Genomic DNA, 27,305 nt, shown 5'->3' on the forward strand with positions numbered 1-27,305 from the left:
ACCAGTGGGCGTGCCCAATAATGACTGGGGGATCCCGGCAAGTAACATGACGAAAAAGAAGCGGGAGATTCTGGGCGTCGCTCTAGAGGTGAGGGGAGAAGGGGGGGTCACATCGTTAGTTGCCTTCTCCCTGTTTCTGGGTAGAGGGTTTCCCGGCTGCAGGTTGGAGGAGGGGCCTTGGGGAGTAAGTGAGGGTGACACGGGGTTTCGGAGAGGGACGCCATGGCCGTGATAGGGCCCGATGGGGTACCCGGAGGTGAGGGGCACGGTGGGGAGGCGAAGGTTGGAGAGCCTCAGGGGCCGCTAGAGATGGGAACCGGAGGTGAGAGGACCTGCAGACCAAAGAGACTTGGAGGTGGAGGGGAGGCGAGTAAATGAAAGAGGACCCGAAAAGGGCGGTACTCGGAGGTGAGGGGACCCCAGAGGGGTAGAGGTCTATAGACGAGGGGATCCCAAAAAGTGAGGGGAGTTTAGTATATTACCAAATGGCTTAAATATCCCCTGAGATGGGAAATTTTACCCCAGGTACAGAAGCTTGTAGCTCGAAAATTACTTTGGTAATCTGTAGGAATTTACAGAGAATTCTGCAATTCTATGTTCCCAGAGAGCTTAAAAATAATTTACTGCATATGAAAGGGAAAGAAAATTGATGCAAATTGAGCAATTTCTGTATGCTACTTTATTTGCATTCTCAGTTAATCTTCACTATAAGCCTAAGATTTTTGCAGATGAGGAAATAGGTTTCAAGGAGAGCCCAGGTTGAAATGCTGGAAGAGCTGAGAACCAAGTACAGGTGATTAGCTTTCCGGTGCATCTTGTTTCCCATGTGTTACAGTTGACAGTTCCCTTAGAGCACCCTCCCAGGACTTGCAAGAGAGATACAGGGTAATAATAGTCTTCTTGAATTTACTACCAAGCTCAGAATGCATTAGGAATCATTTGTAGAGCTTGTTAAAAACAGAGAGTTCAACTCTCCCCCACCTGGGGTAATTCAGTAGGACTTGGGTGTGCATTTTCAACAAAGAATCTGCATTTTTAACAAGCTACATACACCCATGCTGATGTAGGAAGGTTTAGTACTTCCCCTTGAGAAATATTGGTCTACTTGGTAAGACAAAAGTGTTTATAGAAATGCAAATCTCCCAAAAGAAAATATAGATGATAAAATGAGATGGTGCTGTGTAGGGAAGAGCATGGGCTTCATAGCTTGTAACAGAACACAATAAGCTGCTGTTGGAGAGAAGCCCTCAAATTCAGAGGCTTTAAGAACAAGAAAGTTAATTTTTTCCTAAGAGACTAGAGCAGGGATCAGCCGACTTTGTCTGTAAAAGGTCAGGTAGTAGGCTCTGTGGGTCATAGGGTCTCTGATGCAACTACAATTGATCTTCATTGTTCACGATTCAGTATTTGTGAATTTGCCTACTAAAATGTATTTGTAACTCCTAAATCAATACTTGTAACACTTTTGCTGTAATTCATGGATAAACTCAAAGCAGTGAAAAATTTGAGTCATCTGAGGCCCACATACCTTACTAAGGACAAAGCAGTGCGTTTCCTCCCTGTTTCATCACTTATGCTGTAAACAAGTTCCTTTCTGTAGTCTATTTAGTGCCATGGTTTTTGCATTTTTGTGCTTTTTGTGGGTGAATTTGCTGTTTAAAATAGCCCTCAGGTGTAGTCCTGTCTAGTTCCTAAGTGCAAGGAAGCTGTATGTGCATTACAGAGAAAACATACATTAGGTAAGCTTTATTCAAGGATGTGTTACAGTGCTTGCTGTTGGCTGTGAGTTCAATGTTAATGAATCAACAATATAAATAGGGTCCCTTTATTAAACAGACACACAAAAACCAAGATTTTGTATTGATTGGTTGACAAAAAAAAAATCTTGTGACCAGAGGTTCGCAGGGACCTAACCTTGTTCACTATTTGCTAACTCACTGTTGGCAGCAACTTTATGGAACATAACTACTGCAAATAAGGAGAATCAGTTATACCTAAGTAGGTCTGGCTGTCTGTCCTAGCACAAAAGCAGACATAGGCAGTATGTAAATTAATGGGTGTGGCTGTGTTCCAATAAAACTTTTACTGACCAAAACAGGCAGTGGACTGTATTTGGCCCATTGGCCGTAGTTTGCCAGCCCCTTGTCTAGAGTACCAGGAATGTAGTGCTTCTGCCATATTCCCTCCATCTCATAATCCTGCCATCCCCCAGGGTCTCATTGTCACCTCAGAATGAAACTAGGTGGCACCCCATTGGTGTTCACTGGCAGGGAAAGAGAGAGTGGAGAAAGCATACCCACTGGGAGGCCTGGACCCAAAGTTCTTAACTTGACTTTGGCCAAGATACCCACTAAGATGCAAGACCTCACCTAACCTCAAGGGAGCACTGGGAAATGCATTCGTGGCGAGGAGGCCACAGCCCCAGGTCCAGCCCATTTCTAGGAAAGAACGAGCTAGTGTGTTTCAGTAAATAGCCTGCAGTCTCCAGGGCAGATTGCAGTTTACTTTACACTGTGGTTTTGAGGATTAAATATGTGTAAAGTGCCTAGCACGTGCCTGGCACAGGGTGATAATCAACAAACTACTCTTTCTTATTAGTAGCCCTGGTGGTTCTTTTGCAGCTTTGCATCATGGCCAAGTTAACCCCCTTGTCTGAACTTGATTTTTCTCATCTGTAACATAAAGGACTTGAATTTCACCAGGGGTCACCGGTTCACTGACTACGGTCCAAATAAAGATCACAGATGTCTTTTGTTTAGCTGACATTGGTTTTAAGTGTTTTGAATTTGGTAGGGTGTATCCTCTCCTAGTGCCTTTACCAGTCACACGTGCCCATTTTTATTCCTTACCTATTGATACCAATATAGACATTTACATTTGCCATCTTAGTCTCCAAGGTTACTTTTTGTTTGGATATTGTCTTGCCAATGGTTTAAGCCCGGGTAAGTTCACTATGGGTTCAATGGGACCAAAGAAATGACAGAATGTTCTTGGGGTGAAAGGTTGTCTTGCCAATGGGTTTAAGCCCTGGGTAAGTTCACTATGGGTTCAATGGGACCAAAGAAATGACAGAATGTTCTTGGGGTGAAAGTTATACCCAACTTTATTTCCACGGTGGCAGGTCAATCACTAAAATCTCATTCACTCAGAGCGAGTCTGCATGTGGCAAGCCAGTCTCTGCCTCTGGGCCTCTGTCCTGGGTGCTGCTACCACTCCAGCCTCTGCTCGCCTGCAGCCTTGCAGCCGTGCCACTGGGTTGCCCAGAGCACTGGGCGGGGCTCTTTATATAGAGTCAATAATGACGCATTGCCCACACGTGTGTAGTGAGCCAACTAGGGCCAGGTGAGAATCCTGGCCACAGGAACCTTCATTTTATCCACAGATATTAAAAGATTTGAGATGTTTAACTGTGTGCCTTAGGAAAAGCCTGGCATCTGGCTAACTCCCCACCTTGTTCCTCCACTGCCCCCAGCGGATTTGTGCATTGAATGTGCACTGATGCTCAGTAGCAGTGGATATTGTCCTCTTATTAAAACTCCTGTGCTTAGTGCCAATGAAGTGGTGATTTAATCAAAATGTTTGTTAATCTGACTAGTGCAATAAAACCCCCACAAGTGAATGATCTCATCACCTGCAGACCATCTCCACTTGTTGTAATGAAGCAATTACTGAGCAGGCAGCACTCACCCTGAGGGCTGGCTCAGGCCAGCTGTGCTGGGCAGTCACCTCCTAGGACAACCAAAGTGTCTCCTAGCCTCCTCCCTTGTGGCTTCTCTTGAGGTGTCTTAATTCAACTCATTTGCTACCTTGTGAGATCTCACAGTTAGAAAAAACTGGTTATGAGTTTTAGCTTCTGAGAGTTAATTCTGAATAACAAGGGGATTATAATTCAGATGAGAAATCATCAGTCCTGGTACTAATTTTAATGTTGTGTGGGAGATGAGAAAGGTTGCATTTCAGTCTAAACTGATAGGGTTTGGGCTGATGTAAAACCTGTTTGTTTTTTAATCTCTGATAGTAATGAGCTCATACTTGGTCACTACTTTTCTTTCACAGCTGAACCATTCATCTTCGTGTTTTCAGATGTTTCAATAGCCAGTGGTTTTAAGGTAACAAATTGTGGTTTCTTAGCAGACATCTTAAAAAAGATGGTTAGATCTAGTTCCCTAGTACAAAAATCCATCAGTTTGGGAGCTTTTGGCTACAAGGTATAGAAAACTGACCTCAGTGACCTAAGTATGTAGGAGTATAGCTTTTTTCCCACAAGAAGAAGTTTGGACGTAGCTGGCTACTGGCATTGGTTCAAAAGCTTAGCTAAGTCAGGGCTGGTATTTTTCCATTTTCTTAGCTATTTCTTCAGTAGTCACAAAATAGCTGTCACGGCTCCCCAGTCATCATATCCAACTTTAAGTCTGGAGCAAGGATAAAGGAACTACAGCACGGTCCCTTTTATCAGCAAAGCATAAGCTCTCCCAGGTGTCTCCCAGCTGACTTCTGGAACGTCTCACTGGCCAGAACTGGGTCATGACCAGCCTTAGCTGCATCGAGGCTGGGAAAGCATCTGTTGAGCTTTTCTAGCCCCTGTAGTGGAGTTGGGCAAAGGAAAGGGGTTGGGAAGAAATGTGTTAGCCAACTAACAGTGTCTGCTATAGGGAGTAAAAGTTAGTGGGAATTATTTAAAATTCACTGGAATCTCTACCAGAAAAAGAGGCCAGGATCAGTAACAAGTAAGGAGAGGTGGTAAATTGAGGGCGAAATATGACCTAGGCACCCGGAGAGGAGATTAGACACTTAAAATTATTTCTTTAATGTCAGCCACTGCTGTAAGCCCCCTACAGGCAGGAAGGGGCAGAAGCACCAAGTTGTTTCAAGAACTGGCCCCCTTACACAGAGGGCAGGGAGAGACCAAAGACAGAGGCAGGCCACTTCAGACTGGTAGGTGGCAGGTTTGATAAGGGAATTTACATGTGAGGCTCGTCTTGGGCAATCACAAGTAGATCTCTGCACCCACACACCAAATCTTACAGTTCATATAGAGGCCTTAACTGGGTTCAGTCACGTACACCTTGCAGATGGTCTCAGCAACACATTGCTCTCTTAAGGCTGCATCCTTGAAAACAGCTCCCACTCTGGGAACAGTGCACAGAGAACATTCCAAGGATGGGGAGGGGGTGAGGAGCCTCCGATTGCCCGGGTGCAGCTTGAGGGTAAGCTGGTGGTCATGGCCTCTGGATGACCTCCCCAGCTCAAGAGTGGATAAAGACAGCCTTAGTACTGGAACAGGCTGTGCACGAGGCCAAGGGGAACCTACCAGTTTTCTGAGACAAGGGATAGAAACAGCTTAGTGGACTGTCAATAAATATTTACTGAATTGGCTTGAGTGGCTGGAGGAGGCACTTGAACTCTCCCCCCTGCCATCTGAGCCCTGTTGAGTGGTTTGCTGGCCAGAGGTGAGGAGGCCACAGTGGAACAAGCAGGTGGGCACTGCCTTGCTGGGGAGCCACTGGCCAAGGGGCTGGGAGAAGGGTTCACAGCCTACGGACACTGTTTAAGGGCCACTGACCATTAAATGAGCCTCACCTGCTGCTAGGCACCAGCGACAGGTCGCCATCAAGCAGGTGATTTCTCTCAGCGGCCTGTGTCTGGCTCCGCTCCACCTGATGGGGGTCAGGAGACTAAAACCTCATTACCTAACACGGCTGGATGTCAGCATGTGTGGAGTGGCTGTTTGCCAGCATCTTAATTAATGAATTCATAAGACATAGAGTGGATGCCAGTTCTTGAATAGTGCTTTGAGCCTTTCAGCAATGAAGAAGCTTTTGCTAATTTATCAAAAAAACATATATTGGGGGAAAGAAGAGAAGACAAACCCCGAACAGTTCTGGCCCAGGGACAGCTGAGGGCTCCAGGCAAGGACTGACTTGGCTGTACATGCAGAGCCGCTCAGCACACAAGCAGGTCCTACAGGGCCCTGTGTTCCTGACCCTGCTGCCAGGTGACTCTCTAGAGAGGTGCCAAGTCCCTTGGCGCTCTGCTTTTCCTGAAAATTGTTCATTAAAAATGGAGAAGGTTTACTGTCTTCACCTGCTAAGCCTGGGAGAGAAACTTGTGGTGATTCAGGGAACTGTGGGTGGAGGTTTTTGTGAGCCCTGTGAGCCGCCTCCACAGAAAAACATCCCTTAAGCAACATCAGGGTAATCGACCCTTTGCGGTTTGCAGCTGGAAAATCAAGGCCTGTGACCCCCATGTGACTTGACTGTGTGGCCCAAAGGCCCCAGATGGAAAGCCCCAGCACCCTTGCCAGAGACTACATGGACAGGTGTTCTGGCTTATTTACCCATTACAATAAATGTCCTGGGACCTCCCTGACATATGAAAATGAGTGGATTTCCAGAAATCCAGTTCCTGGGGCTGAAGATGAAACAGCTGACACCACTCTCAGGGTTGTGAATTAGCAAGTGAAAAGAAAGGCTTTGATAATAACCCATTGGGGGAAGGAGGGGTCATCAGGCCCAACTAGCCCATGTATTTCCTTCTGGAAACTGGGTCTGTTGCATGAGTTTTGGAGGGTGCTTTGGCAGTTCAGACAATTTAGGGGTAGGCAGGGATGTTTGAGGCTGGGAGTCAGAGGGTAATTGCCTTCACTGTGATAAGGAGAGATGCTCCTGTATCACCGTCTCCAAGCAAACAGACTTCAGCCAGGTTCTTCCCTCACAGAGAGTACACCTGTTATGTGGGCAGAGACCAAGTAAAGCCCTCGTACAAGATTATTCAGAGTAGAGAATCTGTTTAAGCCAGATCAACAAGCTTATCGATGAGCTTCGACTGGGTGTGGAATGAATTTGCTCCACAGAACCCTTCTTTGTCATGAATGTTTTCATGAGGGATTTTGGGAAAAGAGCTTGAAGTGGTGAAAAGACCATCAGCTCTGAAACAGGGAAACGCTGATTCAGACCCCAGTTCTGCCACTTCCAATTACGTGACCTTGGGCAGGCTACTTAGAATCTCCGTGCCAGGAGTTTGCTGCCCTGTAAAGCAGACAGCCCCTTTTTTGCAAAGTTGGTACAGACATTGGTAGCGTACATGGAGCTGCCCACAAACTGTCTAGCCCAGGCAGAAGGCATTGAGTTTGTACCCAGGAGCTGAGGGCCGCAGGGCAGGTGGCTCTCTGCTTTCTCAATGTGGGGCAGGGGCTAACAGCACAGACTGCCTGGCTTTCCCAGGGGCTGGCTGTATGACTATCTTGCCAGGGGGTTTCAGCCCCGGGCAGGTTCACCATGTATTCAATGTGACCAAAGAAATTGACAGCAAAACATTCTTGGGGTGAAAGGGTTATACCCAACTTTATTTCTAGGTGGCAGGTCAGTCACTAAAATCCCATTCACTCAGAGCAAGTCTGCATGCAGCAAGCCGGTCTCTGCCTCTGGGCCCCTCTGTCCACACAGCTGTCCTCTGGACCTCTGCACAGTCGTCCTGCACAGCCATCGTCCAGGCCTCTGTCCTTGGCGCTGCCACCATTCCAGCCTCTGCTCCCCTACAGCCTTGCAGCCCTGCCACCGTGTCGTGCCCAGAGCACTGTGTGGAGCTCTTTTTATAGAGTCAACAGCCATGTATTGCCCACAGGTGTGCAGTGAGCTAGTCAACCAGGGCCAGGTGAGAATCCTGGCCACAGGAATTCTCATTTTATCCACAATGACCCTGACAAATCATGTCTTCTCCATTGCCCAAGTTTGTGCAAAATGTGAGGCTGATACCATACTCAGCCCAGTGGATTATTATGAGCATTCTGTGAGTGAATCCACACGAAGGGCCCAGAGCAGGGCCTGGCACATAGCACGTGCTGTGCAATAGTTGGCTGCTGCTGCTATTGCAGCTTACTTTCTCATGGGCTTTTGCTTCCAAGGCTGCTTTAACTTGTGCCATCTAGACATGTGAAACTCTGTGACTTGAATCAGGCTCAGGTACCCTGACACCATCCTCTTTATTAGGTCTCAGCGTCCATCAACGACCTGGCCAGGCAGGTGTGGGATATGCCTTGGCTGCTGCCTGACTCCTGAGGTTAACCTGTTACAGCAACTTCTGTCACTTGCTGACCAGAAGCTCCTAAGAGCAAGGCCAGCAAGACTAGAAATGACTTCCTAAACCAGACAATAGTGGCCTTCGTGACCCACAGCCAAGCCATGAGGGTGCCTTCTGCCCTTTCCCAGAAGAAAGTCTGCTCTAGACAGGGGCCTCTAAGAGAGTGGGTGGGAGCCACCTCCCAGGCTGTGAAGATGCTCATGGGAACACCATTCAGCCACCTTCAACAGGAGAACCTTCGATAGGGGAGTGACAGCCTGTGGCTCATGCTTGTCAGCAGAATGAGCTGCACTTAAGGCAGCAGCCAGACCCAGAGCTGGCCCCCGACAGGCCTGACCTGACCAGTGTGCTAGGCAGTTATCTGTTAGCTGGCACTCAGCTTCCCTGTCCCCAAAGAGACCTCAGTCAGGACTTTGATTCCGGGAGACTCCACACTCCCGAAAAGATTCCTCTTGGGAATGTCAGACAAATTTTACAATTTCTCTTAACACAGCAGTTTTATGGTGTATAGAACCTGAGGGAGACTTCCCTAAAGCTCTGAGGATAAGGTGTTGTTCCCCAAGTCAGGTGGCAGAGGGGATTTCGCTCAGGTGGCCCAGGGCCACTGAACTGCTACTGCAGTGCCATGGAGCACACAGCACCCAGTAGTGCATCCAAGGGGGGTCTTTAGGAAGGCCTCAGGCAGAGTCCCAGCCCATGGTAACCTCAATGAAGAGGCCTCTCTTCACTTCGCACCCGCCAGCAGGAAAGCAAAGGCCCCGTTTGCCTGGGGTTGGGGCCTCTGCTGAACTGACCAGATCTTTGTGTGCTTCCCAGGGACCGCCCCCATCGCTGTGAAGAATCCTTGGTCTTGCACTTTGCCCCACTGGGCCTGCTCTTCTGCCCAGTCTCAAAGCCACACGCCAGGCACCGAACCCTCAGTCTGTGGGTAAAAAAGGCAGCGGGTCTCTTGCCCGTGAAGGAGGCCTTTCTTGTTACAGCACAGACTTCCTGAATCCTGTCTCCAGGGCCCCTGGGGCCATCAGCTCCCCCTCAGCGGAAGGCTCCTCACATCCTGCCTTATTGTATCTTTCTCCCTCCCTTTTTCCTCTCTTTTTCCCTTCCTACCTAGGCTCAGACCAGCAGTCCCCCTGCGCAGGTTTCAGCCACTGCTGGTCTCAGGGTCAAGAGCAGACTTTCCCACCACAACATCCTACACTCACCACCTACTTGGAAGGCCCCTGGACTGCTTGCACACAGGTTTACACCACACCTACCAGGCTCTCAACTCTGGGTGCGGTGCCCGAAGGCACAGTTTGCTAACTTGAAGGGAGCTCACCCCACCACCTTTCTGTCTGCTCAGGTCCCTTTCCAGCTGTGTTCCACCTGCTGACTGACACCTCAGTCACTTAGTCACAGTGTGGTTTTCCCTGTATAAAAATGGATCCTCAGTCTGAATATTAACATAACGCATGCACACTTCTTAATGTTATTGTGCACTGGAGGCACGCACTCCTCTGTCCCCACACTTTGCCTGTGGCTGTCGTAGCCAGCAGTTCTGCTCTTAGAGCTCCAGGAACTCCCAGCACCCGAGCCAGTCTCACTCCGGCCATGCTCTTCCTGCCAGGTGACCCACTCTCCATCCAGCCTGTCAGGCAGGGGTCCTGGGAGCCTCCCTGGCCTCTGGAGGGTAACCTCTTCACACTGGAGTTGGTCCGATCTCTTTTATAGGGCCTTTATCTGCCTTCATCCTGGCGCAAGCCCTGTAGTGGTGCCTTTATCTCTGATAATGGTGTGGATGAATCCAGGCCCTGGCTGCCGGGCCTCCCTGCCACTCCGCATCTCCTCACATGCCCAAACCACAGCAGAGTCTGTTCTGCCCTTGGACACTGCTCTCGGCCTCTCACTGTCGAGCTCCACCAGGCCCAGCTTCCATGGCTTGGCGCTGGCTCCACAGCCCCAGTCCAGTTTCATCCCCAGGTGGGAGCATGAGGTTTTTAGCGTGCTGTGTCCTCAGCTGGCTGACCTCGTGGAGTGGCCTTTCTGATGGTCTAGCTTGCAGCCACCCCGCTCCAAAGCCCTCCATGGACTCAGAGGATAGCCTATCTTTGCCAGAGGGACTCTCCTTCCCACTGTCGCCAGCCAGTGACCAATGAAGATCCATAACATTCCTTGCCTATCTTCTCTTACTTTTGCCATAAATTAAGTTTTCTTTGTATTCCCCAAATATCTGGTGAAAACCACTTCTGGTAATAATGATAGCAGATACTTACTGACTCTACTATGTGTGTTAGGCACTGTTCTGAGCCCCTTACGTGTATGCCTCATGTCATCCTTATAACTCTGAAATACACTATCTTTGTTTTACACATGAATAATCTAAGGCACAGAATTAAGGAAATCACATAGACATATGGCAGAAGTGGCAAGCTGATGCTCCTGATTAGTCTACACACCTTACTACCGTATTTTTCAGGAACCACAATTTCAGGCTTCTGGATACCTGGGCTCCCAACTGCTTGCCCAGCTCTGACCCTTATGCTTCTAAAATCTTCTTGTCATTTGTCTCCTTATACTGGTCCTAACCCCTTGCCCTCTCTCCTGTTCCTGGCTCACTTGTCCTCTGTTGCCTCCAGCCTCATGACAGAGGGAAAACTAACCAAGGATTATAGATTCACACTGGGGAGTCTGTAAAGTGAATAATCCATGTGCATGTCACTAAGAGCTGACTGAAAATCCAAATAGAGGCTTCAAGGCCTACTCTCTGTGTCCCGTCCCCGGTTTCTGGCCGAATTTGCTGGGCCAACTCTACTTTAGCCACCACTTCTGATCACAGTCACAACTAAAAGATGCATCCTGACCCTCCCTCCCTGCCTTCTTTGCAGCCAGGAGGTCACCCAGGATCTTTGCACTCATCATTGCTGCTCAAGAGCTGGCATCTGCTTCAGCAAATGCTGGAGGGTGTTTGACTGCCAGCGGGGTCACCTTCTGAGGATGAGTTTGTGGTCTACTGGGGAGCCTCCTGACAATGTCAGCCTCCCCTCACTCAGCCCACATCAGGCAGCTGGGTTATAAAGAAGGGAACTTGTTATTTTGAAGGGAATCAGAGAGAGCTGTCAGCAGGACATAAATATTCAGAGGAAGGTTAGAACTCAAGTCCCTAAAACCTTGATTTATGTCGGTCCGTTTAAGCCTCATTAAAAAGTGGTAAATGAAAGGGGATAAATTGGGCTTGTTCATATAAAGGCCTCCAACTGCCAGCTTCACAGGCCCTTCCCAGAGCACGACAGCCAATTGGTTTGGCCACTTGTAGTTTGCCAACCTCAGTTTAAAGACTGCTTAGCATGAGTTCCTGGCCTCACTCTGGGCCAATTACCACTTGTCTGGGCACCTGGTAGCCTTCCAGAGGAGTTTAGGGATGGGAGTCTTCAGACTGCCTTCTCCCTAGACTGACATGCATCCTGGGGCCTGGCATAAGGATTTGCGGAGAGAACTCTAACCTGGACTGGCTTGCACTGGGTGATCTGCAAAGTACATAATCTCTGTGCATGTATAGTTGCCTCTCCTAGCTCCTTCCAGCTCCTCTGGCACAAACAGAGGGTTCTGGACTCCAGCCACTACATGAGGCCTAAATCCATCCCAGCCCCTCAATCCCACGCCCAACCTCATTTTTCATGGCTACATTTACAAAGACTTCAGTGGGCCAGGCCTTGTGGCCACAAAGAAGAGAAAGATGGTCACCGGGCCTTCCAGAACAAGAGCTGCAAAGTCAGGCACCCTAGGGGTCAGGCATGTGCATGAGTGGAATGGGCCAGTCTGGGCTAGACTTGACCCCCTGGGCTACAACTTTACAGCCTTGTCCTAAGGGCTCCCAGAGTTTGGGAAGACAAGGTTTGACATGCAGCTGGGATGATATAGTATGTGCTCAGCCTCTGAAAAGGACTGATGAATTTGTAGCCAAGGGCAGCAGAGAAGGTAAGAGCTTCAAGAATTAAGCTTTGTTTGGGACCCTGGTGGAATTTGGTGTCCTGTTTCTACACCACAGGGTGGAAAAGGCAAGTCCGAGGTCCTGAGGAGCAGGGCTGTGTGCTGGCGGTGGTGCCATGAAGGGGGCGCTTCATGGTAGCCCGAAGAACCTGCTCCTCCCAGTTGGGCTTCACTAACCTTGGCATCAGGCTGTTGCTGTTCCCTGACCCTGGCTCCCCAGTGTCTGTTTCCCTACAGTGCAGGTTCCAGGATGGCCTTTGGCTTCCCCAGGTCCTGGCTGGGGCTGTTTCCCAGGACAGCCCTCCCTTTGGTGCCCATTAGCAGAGAAATTACACAATTAACCAGGCAGTTTAGACTGTGCAGTTGCTCCCTCCCCGAGGACCCTGATTCCGGAGCTGGAGTTGGCAGTGGTCTGGGACTGCAGGGAAGGGGGTAGTTGGTGTGTTGTTTCGGCCAGGCACTCAGCTGAGGGAAAGGGGCAAGAGGCCCAGAGACTTCACATGCAACTCTCCTAATACAGGCCCCAGAACACCTGCCTGGGACTCTGGGACTCATACTTGGAGTCACTGACTGCCATCTCTGTAGGAGCCATTCCAGAAGAGACTGGAGCAGAGAACTCGCTGACACCGATAGAGGAGTGTTTCACCCCGACTCCTCAGATAATTGATTCCATTTGGGGAGCCTGTTCTCCCATTTGGGAAATAGAAGTCATATTTGTTATTCTTCCTAGGGATGTGATGAGAGTGAGTGAAGCCAGATGGAAAATCAAGCATTACCGGGACCCAAGGCACTATTCAGTCACTGCTGTGAGAGATATGGGACCCTCTGAACCTTCCCATCCACTGAAATCTAGGCTCCTGCCAGCAGGGCAGAGATGCAAAAAAGGCAGGCCTGGGCCCAGAGAGGTGGCTGATTAGACACCTGTATACAGATGAACTTTCAAAGCCAAGCACATGATACCAGGACCCAGGCTTGGATGATCTGGTCCAGTATTTTACAAAACTTCAGCATGGGTCAAATTATTTCCCCAAGAACACACCTCGAAACTATAATCCAGACAAATTGGAAAACTAATACCTTTGGCAACCAACCTTTTAAGAGCTTAGCTGTTTTGCCACATAAATTGCAGGTACTTTAACAATGGGCAGAGTTTGTATTTTTATCATGGAAAGATGTATATTCTTACAACTCTAAGATTACTTTAAGATGAAGTGTTTCAATGTGAAAAATACCTCTGCTTTCTAGCCCCTAGATGTCTAATCCCGGCCCCTCAGATATGTGGAGGGCTTTGGAAAGGCAGCACCTTCCAGCAGCAGCTCCTATCATTCTAGAATGCCTTGTGTGTTGTGGGCCCACATGAGCGTGTGCTGGGGAGACAGCTAACAGGCCCTGCTCCTATCTGCCCTCAACCCACTTTGGTCCAGAGGGGCAGGGCAGCTGTGGGAGCCTGAGCAACTCCCATAGCTGTTCCCAGTGGGGCTCAGGCTGTACCCTGGACAGGCCAAGGACAGCAAAATAGAGGTGATTGGGGGGAGAGGGGTGCTGTCCAAGACAACTCTTAGAGGCTCCTCCTTCCCATCCCGGGATCCCAACTGTTTCAAAACTTGTGAAGCTGTGCCCCATCTGTCTGCTGGGTGCACTGTGTGTTTCAGATTGATGGACTGGAGAAAAAGCTGTCACAATGTTGGAGAGACCTGGAGGCTGTGAACTTCAAGCTCTATGAGGCAGAGCTGAGCCCGGAGGCCAGGTAATGCCCCTGCACCCCTCCCTGGGCCTCCTGTATCCATCCCAGGGTCCTGGCCCTGAACTCCCGCCCCCAGACCCGGACTCATGTCCAGCCTACCCTGGTGTGCCAGCTGCCCCTCAGGAGTTAAGGAAAAGGGCTTGAGCCATAACACTCCTTCCCCCTCAACAGGAGGTCTTTGGAGAAGGAGAAAAGCAGACTGATGAGCAAAGCGTCCAACTATGGTAAGAGAACGCCTTTCCATTAGCAGCCCCACCTCTAGCCCTGGGGCCAGGAGGGGACAGCCAGCCCAGGAAGCCTACAAGGTGATGGGGATCAAGGGAGGTCTTCAGGGGGAATCCAGCCCCCAGTACGTTGAAGGAACCCACTGTAAGTCCAGCAGCCTGGAAGGCCAGCACGTCTGCTCCTTTGTCCCAAGGGAGACGGAGAGGCCTGCATGGCCGTTTTTCCCCTTGGAGGATGAGGTGGTATGGCTGTGTGTAGCCAGGTACAGAAGAAACTCACACCCACCCATACCTGGAAGGCGTGTCCTACCCTACAGACCTCCACTCCCTCCTAGTAGAACCCTGGGATGGGCGTGGGGGGCTGGGATGGAAGAGGAACTTCCCACTTGGGCGCTGGGAAGGGCTGCTGTGGGTGGAGCATTGCTGCCACCTTCTGGGCACTGGGGGCAGAGCCAGGTAGAGCCTAGGCAGGGCCGGAACCAGAGGGGTGGCTGCTGGGCCTGCCCTACCAGCATGGAGGATAATGGTCTGCAGAGGCCCCTCAGACTTTTCAGTTGTATTATCCCCTCGGGGACCAGAACTGGCTAGGAATCTGCCCTAGAACACTCCACAAGGCAGGGAACTTCCCAGAGGGACCAGTTTGCATCAACACTGCAAGCACAGGGCACACCCATCTCTAGCAGGGCCCCGGGCTGTCTCGCCTGCCCCAGAGTTGGTGTGCAGTAGCTCCCACCCCCTCACACAGGTCGGGTGAAACACTGCTCAAGCCTAGCAATTTCCATATAATCATGGCATCACCACTCAGCTTAGCCTTCACAGAGTCCCAACAACCTGTGTGCCTTAATGGAGGGATAAATGGAATCTGTGGCTGCACAATAGCAGGACTGACTTCCTCTAGAGGTGAGCCCAGCTACCTTGTGGGCTACAGAGTGCTTCCTCTGAGCATCCCTCGTTCCTCCTTAGCTGGGCTTCCAACAAAGGGCAGGCCTGGAAGCACGGATGGTGTGGCCCCACCCTACATCTACTCCAGTGCCAGGCCCAAGGGGGTCCCAGCTGCCCTGAGTTTCTAGTCAGATAAATGAGACACCCTGGACAGATAAGCACCACAGAGCCTACTCAGTGACAGGCCAAAGGACTCACCTGACGATGCCATGCCACCACCTCTCTTGGCTTTCAGGTGTGGCCTTTTTGATGACCCCCTCACATACTACATTCTCAACTTCAACTGCATTTGAAGAGAAATGGTTGAACAGCACTGGGTGTTGGGACTGTTTTGGGCTGGGATCGGTAGCCAAAAGGTAAAGATCTGGAGAGATCAAGGAGTGTCATTTTGTGGGTACATGAGTGGCTGGGAGGGCACACTGCCTTCAGCAGCGTGTACACCCAATTGTGAGAGAGGCAGAGGCAGAGGCAGATGAGAGTAGGAGATGGGACCAAACGACCTGTCACCACTGTTTCCTCCCAGAAAAGGAGCTGAAGTTGCTTCGGCAGGAGAACCGGAAGAACACGCTGCTCTCTGTGGCCATCTTCATCCTCTTGACCCTCATCTATGCCTACTGGACTGTGTGAGCCTGAGATTTCTCCACTCAGCACACATTTCCCCTTGACTCCCTGGTCGTGACCAAGCAGGCCCTTCAAGCCTCAGAAGAACCAAGGCGCAGGAGCATTTGTCCCCACCCGACACCTGGGCAGGCCTCCTGTCAGCCTAGACCCCTTGCCTGCCTTGGAGCCTGGGTCTCCAGAAGGACTTTGTGCTGGCTCCTCCCTCAGCCCCAGGGACAGGCAATAAAGAACACACAAGCTGCTCCTGTCTGCTGAGTGAATGTCATGGTCTGACTGGAGCCAAGGGACAGTGGGGGCAGCTCAGGAATTTTAAGGAAGAAAAGCTCTCAGCTTAGAACTTAGGAGGAGAAAAGGGGCTGTGAAGGTGAGCCCCCAGGTTACATGAGGAATAAGGAGACAGCATGAAGCACTTTCTAAGCCAAAACTGCTGGGGGCCACCTCTGGGGTGTGGGCAATGCTTGGGCTGAGAGGTGAGCACTGCACCTCCTGTCTGCCAGGTACATGGTCTTGCCCTGCAGTCAGTGCCACTGCCTGTAACTAGGGCAGAAAAAATGCAGCCTGTGCAGCCAAGGGTGAGTTGGGGGCTTGAAGTGGTTGTATGGGGTCCCATGGGAGCAGAGAGTGCATCCATCTTCAAGAGGCAGGCAGAGCTGGTAAGGTGTGGCAGTGACCAGTCAGCCTTCCAGCAGCAGTGGCCACTCATGCAGGGTTTGCAGGGAGCAGCAAGGAGCACCTGTGGCTCGTGAACACAGCCCCAGAGCTGGTGTGCAGTAGCTCCCACCCCCTCACAGCACAGGAGCCGCGATGGTCAGGAATGGAGGCTGGGGTGAGGCAGAGCACAGCAGAGCAACCAAGAGGGTGAAGGGCCTGGGTACCCAGATTATACCCAGTGAAGTGAAAACAAGGAAAGGAGTTGCTCCAGAACTAAGGCTGTGGAAGATCAAGGATGGACCCTCTGGGCCAGGGTGAAGGAGCCAAGTGAAGTGCAGGCGGGCTCTAAGAGGGCAGCAACTCAGGAGTCACAGATCTGGTGGAGAAACTCTAGCTGGGAGCCAAAGGGAACCATCAGCTCCTGCACGTCCCCACCCTGGAGCAGGCGCACAGGGGAGATGGGCCTGGGGTCAGAGAAACCATCTCTCCCTCTCTTCTCCAGTCTAGTGACACTAATTGGTCTGACACCTCTGTTATTTTAGTCACACAGACTGATCCTGCATTATCACAGTGCCACCATGGAGCGAGCAGGTGTGATTTATGTAAGGGGGAAGGTGCCTGCCTGCCCCTCTGGGCTGTCAGTTCATTCATTCTCCAGTCCCTGCTTCTGACTCTTCCTTGGGCCTCCTCTCTGGCAGCAAGGAGCATCCCTGGGAGCCTAATGGAGCCCAGGATCTTGGACAAACACTTTCCTCTTCAAGTACAGCTCCCTGCCCTTCACCTCCAGCCCAAGCTGTTTCACCCAAGCCAGACTGCAAACCACTGAGGATAAACAGCAGCAGCCCCAGCACAGAGCAACACAGAAATTAAAAATATGTTTATCTTTAATGATCCAAGATTCTGCAAGACACACTGATAGACCCAGAATTGGGTGGAAATACAGCAGCTCAGCAGTGCTGCCAAACCTAGGGCTGTGCGGGAGGAATGCTGGCTGGAGACCCCAAGGTGGAGTCCAACCTCCTAGGGAGCCTCCATGCCCTATCTCCGTGGACACCAGTCACACTGGGATGGGACCCAAGGGAGCTGTATGAGCATCTGAGAGGTATACCTTCCCATCACAAACCACCACAGTCGCCCCCAATCCAAAGCTGCTGCCCAGCTTCCCCTCTTCCCCCTCCACCAAGATAGAGGAAATGAAGTGACCACAAAAGGACCAACAAAAGCAATTGTACCTTCTGCTGGGGAAGACAAAGGGGGTGTTAGGGTGGCAATGGCAAATGGGGGTGCCATGATTGCCAGAGGGCTAAGTGTGACCCAACCCCAGAGGTACCCTCTGTTACAGTGGGGCCACTGCTGCTAGGGCACAGAAAACGGCAGGTTTTCAAGGCTGCTCTCTCCCCCTTCTAGAGCTGCCCAAGGTTCATATAAAAAGGGGATGGGAAATCTCTTGGACATAAACATGAGCAATGTCTTCATGAACATATCTCCCCAGGCAAGGGAAACAAAAGCAAAAATAGACAAGTGGGACTATATCAAGCTGAAAAGCTTCTGTACAGCAAAGGACACCATCAATAGAACAAAAAGGCATCCTACAGTATGGGAGAATATATTCATAAATGACAGATCCGATAAAGGGTTGACATCCAAAATATATAAAGAGCTCATGCACCTCAACAAAAATCAAATAATCCAATTAAAAAAGAGGAGCTGAACAGACAGTTCTCCAAAGAAGAAATTCAGATGGCCAACAGACACATGAAAAGATGCTCCACATCACTAGTCATCAGAGAAATGCAAACTAAAACCACAATGAGATATCACCTCACACCAGTAAGGATCGCCACAACCCAAAAGACAAACAACAACAAATGTTGGCGAGGCTGTGGAGAAAGGGGAACCCTCCTACACTGCTGGTGGGAATGTAAATTAGTTCAACCATTGTGGAAAGCAGTATGGAGGTTCCTCAAAAAGCTCAAAATAGAAATACCATTTGACCCAGGAATTCCACTCCTAGGAATTTACCCTAAGAATGCAGCAGCCCAGTTTGAAAAAGACAGATGCACCCCCATGTTTATCGCAGCACTATTTACAATAGCCAAAGATTGGAAGCAACCTAAGTGTCCATCAGTAGATGAATGGTAAAGCAGATGTGGTACATATACACAATGGGATATTATTCAGCCGTAAGAAAAAAACAGATCCTACCATTTGCAACAACATGGATGGAGCTAGAGGGTATTATGCTCAGTGAAATACGCCAGGCAGAGAAAGACAAGTATCAAATGATTTCACTCATCTGTGGAGTATAAGAACAAAGAAAAAAACTGAAGGAGCAAAACAGCAGCAGAATCACAGAACCCAAGAATGGACTAACAGTTACCAAAGGGAAAAGGAACTGGGGAGGATGGGTGGGAAGGGAGGGATAAGGGCAGGTGGGTAGAAAGGGAGCCTTATGATTAGTATGTATGTGTGGGGGGCACGGGGAGGGCTGGGCAACACAGAGAAGACAAGTAGTGACTCTATTGCATCTTACTACGTTGATGGACAGAGACTGTAATGGGGTATATGGGGGGGACTTGGTGATGGAGGGTGTCTAGTAAACAATGTTCCTCATGTAATTGTAGATTAATGATACCAAAATTAAAAAAAAATAAAAAGGGGGATGGGGCACAGGAAGGCTCTACAACCCCAGGAGGCAGTTAACATCCACACTAGGCTACCTGCATCTGTGTCTTAATGTGGTGTCACAGAGGTGGGGCCCACATGCCTCCCTTCCCGGCCTGCGGGACTGTCAAGAGGTCCAGGGCTGAGAACTCTAGGGAACACCAGGACAGGAGGTGAGAGGAGACGAGAAAATCTTCAACTTGGCAACAAAACAGCAAATTCAAAAAAACAAAACCTTGATTTGTACAGCAGCTGCTCCTGGCCAGCTCACGACAGTGGGCTTCCACCCACTCAGGGTTGGCCCAATAAAAAGGTGGGCAAAGCAGGGTGCATGCCACCCTCAGGGCAGTACACAGAACTCAGAAAAGTGAGTACAGGATATGGGAGCAGACCGCCCCTGCCGCTGACGTCCTCCACTGGCCCCTTGTGCCCCGGGCTCTGACCTCCAACCTGCTGGAGGAGCAGCATCCTGTATTCCCAGGCAGGTCTCCAGGGAGAGAGGTCCAGATGTCCCAGAAGGAACGTGTGAGTGTCCTCTGAAGGCCCCCGACTGAGTTCTGGGGAAGATGGGGAGAAGAGCCCCACCCCCAAGGCCAGGCTGCAGTGACTGCTCCCAGTCCCTTCCCAAGACGGGGAGGAACCAGCGCTGTGGGCCCCATGCAAAGCGCCCTGACTCAGGGCACAACGGGGCATCTGGCAGGGTGGGGTCCTCAGGCGCTGTGCGTCTGGATGAAAGAGAGGACATCCTCCTTGGACAACTTGTCTGGATCCTGGGGCTTCTGGGAGTCATGCACACGGATGCCATCCCCCCATTCCCAGAAGAGCCGGCCATAGTAGCAGATGCTGGGGAGGAGGAGAAAGAAGGTCAGAGGGCTGTACCCAGGTAAAGCAGGACCAAGAGGTCACCACCCTACCCCTGGCAACTATGCCTTAGCAGGTGGGTATTCTTAAAAGTCAGAGGTGGGGGATCTATGATTCCAATTGAGGGTCTTCTCTCTGTTACCAAAAGGTACCCAGAAGGCTCCAACTCCTGCCTACCTTCCAGAACCACTTTTCTTACAACCAAGCTGTGTCCTGAGGGGCAGAGCTGGGGCTCTCACCTGCCCACCACTGCTGGTAAGTCATGTAGCAGTGGCTGCTCCATGGGGCAAATGTCTTGCCTGGGTGGGCCCTTCACACCCAGGACTGCCAACTTTCCCAGCAAGTCCTGGCATGGCTCTAGCTGAGCATAATTGCTACCCAGACCCAGCCACACCCTGAAGGGAGCCACCATGCCCACCCTTACCAGGAAGAGCCCAGCAGGTGTGGGTGCCCCAAGAGGGCTGGCCAGTGTCTTGGCAGGAGTACCTGGGGCTGTGCAGGGACAGGCCCAGAGAAGGGCTACTTACTGAAATGGAGCAATGGAGTCTGCAGGGAGGTCAAAGGTAGAGATCTTGGTTTTCTTGTTGTAGAAGAACTTTCTTTTGAAGCTTTTGCTGAATCCCATGGTCCATGGTTCTGACAGCAAGAAGAGGGAAAGAAGCCCAGAAAGAACACAGAATTCCATGGGGGTAGGTCAGGCCAACATAGGGATATGCCTTCCTCCGCTCATGTTCTTCCACTCCCCTCCCAAAATGCAGGCAGAGAACAGCCTGTCAGGATGCAGCCTTCATTATCAGCCCAAAGGGGCTCCAGGAGGATGAGGATAATCACTTAACAACCACACCCCAGTCCTGCCAGCCTGTCTGCAACATATCTCTGGGACCCTGGCAGAGGGAGCAAGAACTCATTCAGAGGGCACCAAAGAAAAAGGACTTCACAGGGGATGTAAATGCCAAGCTTAACTTTCCAGATATGCTGCCTATTGAGAAGTCCCTTTTCCTGACATAAGGGCCCTGTGTGCACATACGAGTTGGGCTCCTCTTGCCCCAGCCCTAATCCAACCCCCAGCACCCCAAAAAGAACAGAAGATGCTCAAGGAACACAGTCCCCTGCAACATGTACTGAAAAGAAATGCGAGCCTGGCTGCCACCCACCTAAATAGGGAGCCCTTAGATCTGGCCCAGGCAGGGTCTGGGCCAGTCACCTTGGCTGGGGGTGAGGGGGCAGGGAACACTCACTCATCACCCACCATTCACTGTCCTGACGATGTAGAGGCCAGTGGGCACAAAGTGCCGGTCATCCCGCCCTGTGTAGCTGAGCTTCGGTGTGCCACTGGAGCCCTTGATGATCTTCATTTCTAACCTGATTGCCCAAGCAGGGGTACAAAGAGGACATGTGAATGCGTTTGAGTGTGGGAGAGAGAGAAAGCCCTAACATTAGTCTGGCTAATATCAAAACCACACCAACAACAGCCTTTTACAAAGCTAGACCTAAGAAACTGAGGTAGATGTAAGTTGTTCCAGGCCACACAGTGAGTGAGTGCAGTGTAGGTCTAGAACTCAGCCTCTGAACTCCAACCAAGCAATGGAGGCAGGGCAGTGACAGATGCCCCACTATGTGGCTGCTGTTTGGGGGGCTTCAGGGTGACACCAATCCAAGTAAGATGTGAGACCACAGGCACCACTGGGTCTTCAGCCCACCACCCATATCACTGTGGCTACTAAAGAGTTAAGACAGGCATACTGCGACCCAGCCCAGCTCCCTGGCCATAGGAGCGCATACCCAGGATGAGACCCACAGACTGAGCACCCAGCACACTGCCAATATGAGAATGCAGTTATGACCACTCCACCCCTCCAGGCTCAATCTCTCTCAGCACCAGGAGCTGGGATTTATAGTGTTTCAAGCAGCTTGCTGCTCTGCCCCTCACAGGGACAATCATAACTATTACAGCATCACTGAGACCGTATTTCTGTCTGACACACACCCGCCCTGCTCCCCTCCTGACAGGATGCTGAATCAGCTCTCAGTCAGGGGCCTCTTTGCTATACTGGAGTCCCACTAAGGCAAGGGAGGTGGGGATAAAAGTGGCCTGGCAGAGCCAACTCACCGCCCTACCTCTTCAAAAATGCTGGACACTTCCATGCCTCCTACCCCAAGTCCTCCAATCCTGAGCTACGCTGGTTGAGTCACTCACCTGACAAAAATCTTCTCCATCTCCTCCAGCCTGTATACCTCTTTCACCCTGTGGATAGAGGAATGGAGAGAGGAAAAAGGCTTCCTGGGGAGACATTCTTATCCACACAACAGCTGGCAGGCTGGAGACTGCCTATCCTCGCACTCTGCATGGGGCTCCTGTACCACCCAACCCACCAAGAATGAGCCTGTTGCACTGCTGTCCTACACAGATGAGTCCTAAGTTTCAAAGTTGCAAAGCACCCCCTGGGGCCTACCCCAGGGCAACTGGAGAACACAATACAGTTTTGGGAAATGGAAGGGAGAAAGAAAGAAAGGTCTGGCAGACAAAGATTCTGCCAGCATTCCTACCAGGTCACCATCACTGCCACCAGGTTCAGAACACGAAGGTCCAGGCTCTTGACCAGTTCTGGCTACATGGATTTTAGGCCCCACCCCACCCCCCAACCCCTCACCACAGCAGTTACTTCAAAATAATCCTGACAGACCTACTACCATAGGAAGTGGGGCCCCTACCCAGGGTATAAGGCTCCTGTTTGATTCCCAGCCCTCCACTTCTGGGGCCCCCGAACATGCTTTTGGAACTGCTACTGAGTAAGGTTTCCAGAGACCCAACAACCAGACCATAAGCAGCGGAGGCAGGGTCCCTGGAAGCTGTGCCTTGGGACCTGGCAGATAAGACATTTTAAAACACAGGAAGCAATTGCTTTTAGACTTTCAGAAGACATCTGTAAAGTGTAGGCTCGTTACTGCATTTAATTTGAACTAACTTAAGTTATATTACAAATAATAAAAATGATTTTAATAAATGAATAGAGACACGTCAGTCTTTGGTCATATGAAAACCCAAAGGTAATAGTAACCTCAGACTCTGGCCCAGCCTGGAAAAGTATGTTCTCCAGCTGTCTGCTCTCTGACTATCATCATCCTCTCCTCCCTCAGGGACCTGGAGTTTTGACACTACCTAACATGGCAGCAAACCTTGGCCTTCTTCCTAAGCACCAAGAATCCCCCTCCCTCAAACCATTTTTCTCTTTTTCATGTTCAAAACACTGGCATTCCCAGAGCACCCTTTTCTTACCTGAAAACACTGAAACGGCCAGGTGATATGCTAATGATACCCAAGCGTGAATATGCAACTCAGAGGTGTGTTAGCAGCTCTCAGAAGCATATGCGTCTTAAATAAGGACACCTTAAACCCTAGGAATGAACCCTGTGGAGGTCTGCCCACTGTGACAGGATAGGGAGACACTCTGGGGCAAAGGAGCCAGCACCCCCAAACTGCTTATCAAGTACAGTCTTACCTCTAACACCAACCTTGCCTGGGTCCTCTCCAAAAAGCCCTCCCATCCCCCACAGGACAGGGAAGCAGACATTGGCCAGAAAGAAGCAATGGGGAAGGGGGATTAGGGAGGGAAAGACATATGCTCACCTGATGGGATTCATGTCAGGCCGACTGGGCTTGGAAACAGCTTTCACAAATTTCTCTGCAAGCTGAATTCTACAATCCAAACAGAGTCAAAGGCAAGCAAGGGTGCTCTCACCCACACTTCCACAGCACCAGCAGGAAAACACTACTGAATCTGCAGAAAAACTGCTCCAAGAGTCAGCAACCATGCTCCCCAAGAAGCCACAAGTACACTGACATCTTTGCACATGCCCTCTCCTCTGGATTCCAACCTCACATTTCACTACATCTTGGTTGGTTCTCCTGAGGTGTCCTTTCAGCCATGCTCATTCACACACTAGAACCTCAGTTATCTTTACCTTGGATGTCTGCTCCATCACTGCCTACCAGATACCACCACACACCCACTCAGATGGACCGATTTAAGAGGGATGTCAACATCGTGTGTGTATAAAACGTCCTTCCCTTTTGTCCCTTTCTAACAGCTGGTTAGGCGTCCACCCACAAACAAAGGTGCCTCTGTGGGAGTTGGAAGATCCAGATGAACTAACTTAAATGGGACCACCCAAGCATAAGACACACTCTTCAGAGATCTTCCCTCTCCCTATAAGGCCATTGTTTTGCTCAACCTTAACACAAACACTACCTCTGATCTGAACAGCTGTGGCAAAAATGAACTGTGCTATTACCTATGACAATCAAGGCCTAAGCCCTAGCAAACCGAAGTGCCAACACCAATTTCTCACCCTGCTTGGAACTAGCCAGTGGATGGCGGAGGGAAACTCTTAAGGATGTCCTTAAACATAGAGGGCAAAAGTGAGGGGCCAAGCCTCAGAGGCTGCAGCCACACAGCTACCCTGTCCCACTCACCCTCCCTCCCCAGGGCCCAAGTCAGACCTTTGGTTAAAATGCTGCTCCCTCACATCACTGCCATTCAGCACAAGGACATCAAGGATGTGGATGGCACTAATCTTCCGCTGGGCCTTTCCCTGGAAGAACAAGTACACTGTCCACCCTGCCAGGGATCAGACTGAGCCCACTCTGCCCACTGTGGCATGCTGGCCTCCATTCTGCCTACAGACGGGGAAGGATAGGGCTCTAAACACAGGATACTTCTCTTGCCTGCCTCCCAACTGATGCTCAGCACCAGAATGGCCCAGACTTCTGGGAAGGCAACCATCTGAGGCTTTGGGTGATAAGCCCCTCGAGCCTCAAACCCAGTGAGGCTGCCAGCATGGTGATCCAGCCAGGGTACTCCAGCCTGGGCCTGACTTCCCACCCTCACCAGCTGTCCCCACTGACTATTCTGAAAATCACTGGTATGGCTATTAATACCCAAAACTCATGGGACATAACAAGTTACTTCTTTCCCAAGGGATCCCTGGTCAGAAACTAAATTTGCAACAAAAAAATACCCAGCTGATCCACAAGAGCCCTTGACGCAGAGATGATTGAGGTCTCCTCCTGCTTGTACACTGACTGTGGTCTTTCTTACCTAAATATACAGTGGCTTAGAGCAACCACTCAAGAATAGGAATAATTACAAAGCCTTCCACTGGCCCTGGGCCCTGTCAAGCACCACATCCAATGTAACCCATTTGACTGAGTGGGGAAAGGGCCAGGCTCAGCTGTGTCTCACTCCCTTAGCTGGCAGGACCAGAACACATGATTGAACCACCTCTGACCTCCCCTTTCAGCTCATGGACAATCTCCACAGAGAGCAGAGTGTCCCGGGGCAGCTCTGTCTTCAGGTCCAGCTTGACCCAGCGGTCTGACTGGCGGCCATCCCATGTGTAGATCTGGGACTTCTATGGGCAAGAGAAAGGACCAAGTCAGACAGGCATGGACGTTGAGGAGTGAGAAGCTCAGTTCTTGAAAGGGCTTTTGGCTGGCAGCTACAAGCTGATGGGGTCAGGAAATGTCAGAGGAAAATGTCCAGGAGAGTTTGTCAGTTATACTTCAGTGATGATAGTGCTGTCTTCCACTGCATCAGCAGAAGAGAAGTGGAAATCTGGCTCAGTCTTGATGGTAGGGAACAGGCCAGGGGAACTTTCAAATGGCCCAAGTCCATGATTAGTGGCCCTCAAGAAAGATCCAGCTTGAGGAATGTCTGAGACGGGTTTGGTGAAGGGTCCAGAGAACAGAGAAGGAGACAGAAAGTAAAAAGTGAAACAGATTAAGTCTGAGAGAGCACAGAATGTGAGGAAGAAAAGATAAAATTATAGAGAAAGACAAATCAGAGTGGAAAGAAAGAGTAATAATGACATTACCCAATTAAGTAAGATATAGAACTGCTAAGGCTTTCCCTTACCCCATTTTAGATTGTAATGGCCCCAAGGATAGATGGTGTGTTTCTAAGAGGGGATAACATGAGTGCTGGTGGTGTTGTAAAGTAATGGCTGTAGGGGCTTAATCCAGATTAGCCTGCTACCACCCTATTAGTCTAGAAGCTCGACATCACAAGAAAAAAGGTAGTGCTCCCTTTAGCAATGCAGAGAGATGAATAAGCAATACGTGAATAAATGAAAGAATGGATGAATGAATGACACCTGGCTAATTCAGAGGAGGAAAGGAAGTGAAGTTTCGAGAAATACCTTCCCTGGGGTCAAAGCCCCAGTTCCACGGTGCCAAGAGCACACACACCAAGTGAGGCAGGCAGCTATCCTGCCACAGACAGAGGGCAAGATTCCACCGCCCCAAGCTGGGTAAGAAGCCAGCTGCAGACTTACCCCCAGACCAATGAGGAACTTCTGTTCGCTGCCAGACACCATGCAGCGGTAGTCAAGCACAGGGCGGATCTTCTCCAGGGTTTTGGAAGTGAGCAGTGTGGGCTTATAGCTGAAGATGTCAATCTCAGTGCCCTGCAGCCCCGGGTCAGAGAAAACACGGCTGGGTTGGGGGAATGGAGAGGCGCTCAGTAAGGGTGCCTCTATGGGGAGTGGGGTAGGCTGGGAGAAATGAGGGACCAGAAGCACTTGCTGTCTCCTGCAGTTCCTGCTCTACCTAACCATGTACTAAATGGAATCTAATTCCATCTGCCTGGAGGGTTCCTTTAGGACCTGTTGGGAGAGGCTGGGAAAGGAAAGAACACCAAGTCCCTGAGTACATATCAATTTACCAGACCTATAAGGAAATGTCACCAGAATATAAAAGCCATCCCTTCAATAAAATTGAAGGCAAGGACTTGCCAGCAGTTGGTTTGAGAGCAGTGAAGTAATCTCTCCACCCCATTCAGAAGAATGTACACAAGCTATTCCTCTGAGGCACCTTGAATCTCATTCTCCAGTCCCCTGACCCCACAAAACCAGCACAATGGCCCATGATCTAGGCTAGATTTAAATGATGCCCAGGGAAAAGCTGGAAGTCAGGTGTTGAAAAAACAGGGCAGATTTCCAAAGACCAGCTCACCAGAAACAGGATAAGGAGCCTAGGGTTAAGGCAGCCCCTCTTGGCCCTCAGTTCAGCTACTCTGCCTTAATCATCATCACACATTTCATGTTCCCACTGCAGGCAAATCTTATGGGACCATGAACTTGCCAGGGAGTGATAGCACCACCCTTTGGGCAGCAGGAATGCTGAGAACACACACCTAGAGCAAGAATCTCAAGCAGCCTGATAGGCTCTCAGAGAACTCAACAGCCTACACCAAAGACTCCCGCCTCTGGTGGCCTCAGCCCAGCTCCTCAAAGCCCAGGTGGTGCCTCCACAAGCCCTTGGGAGGCTAGGCACCTGGAGCTCTCGGTGATACACCTTCCCCACCTAAAATTAAGTTTCTCTAACTCTTCATTTTCATCAGACACCAGACTTACCTGGATGAGCTCAAAGAACTTGGATTTTGGGTCTGAAGAAGAAGGAGCAACTCGAGCCTGGTCTGGGATCTGAAACAAGAGCTTCGATTTTCAAACATGCTTTTGACCAAGGCTGTGTGTGAGTGTATGTAAGCGAGGGA

At 50.4% G+C, this 27,305-nt stretch overlaps 2 protein-coding genes across 3 annotated transcripts in view; one reads left to right on the top strand and one right to left on the bottom strand.

Moving 5' to 3' along the window:
- CCDC167 (coiled-coil domain containing 167) lies at positions 1 to 27,279 on the top strand. Of its 2 annotated transcripts, XM_073224777.1 has the most exons (5): positions 1 to 88; positions 13,698 to 13,792; positions 13,961 to 14,013; positions 19,901 to 20,007; positions 27,153 to 27,279. In XM_073224777.1, exons 1-5 carry the CDS (start codon positions 47 to 49, stop codon positions 27,171 to 27,173), a joined length of 318 nt encoding a protein of 105 aa, XP_073080878.1. In that variant the 5' UTR covers positions 1 to 46; the 3' UTR covers positions 27,174 to 27,279. The 2 variants fall into 2 exon arrangements, with proteins under 2 accessions (XP_073080878.1, XP_017497038.1); XM_017641549.3 differs by lacking the exons at positions 19,901 to 20,007; positions 27,153 to 27,279 and adding an exon at positions 15,479 to 15,824.
- The window catches only part of CMTR1 (cap methyltransferase 1), a 47,648-nt gene continuing 37,436 nt past the window's right edge, over positions 17,094 to 27,305 (bottom strand). The window contains exons 16-24 of the mRNA XM_017641541.3: positions 27,166 to 27,234; positions 26,086 to 26,217; positions 25,042 to 25,164; positions 24,254 to 24,345; positions 23,381 to 23,449; positions 21,950 to 21,997; positions 21,002 to 21,114; positions 20,280 to 20,388; positions 17,094 to 19,734 (exon numbers count right to left, since the gene is read on the bottom strand). Coding sequence (XP_017497030.1) covers positions 19,602 to 19,734; positions 20,280 to 20,388; positions 21,002 to 21,114; positions 21,950 to 21,997; positions 23,381 to 23,449; positions 24,254 to 24,345; positions 25,042 to 25,164; positions 26,086 to 26,217; positions 27,166 to 27,234 — 888 coding nt within the window. The 3' untranslated portion in view covers positions 17,094 to 19,601. The remainder of the gene's footprint in view (positions 19,735 to 20,279; positions 20,389 to 21,001; positions 21,115 to 21,949; positions 21,998 to 23,380; positions 23,450 to 24,253; positions 24,346 to 25,041; positions 25,165 to 26,085; positions 26,218 to 27,165; positions 27,235 to 27,305) is intronic.

The sequence above is a fragment of the Manis javanica genome, chromosome 16, assembly GCF_040802235.1.
Source record: "Manis javanica isolate MJ-LG chromosome 16, MJ_LKY, whole genome shotgun sequence".
NCBI lineage: Eukaryota > Metazoa > Chordata > Mammalia > Pholidota > Manidae > Manis > Manis javanica.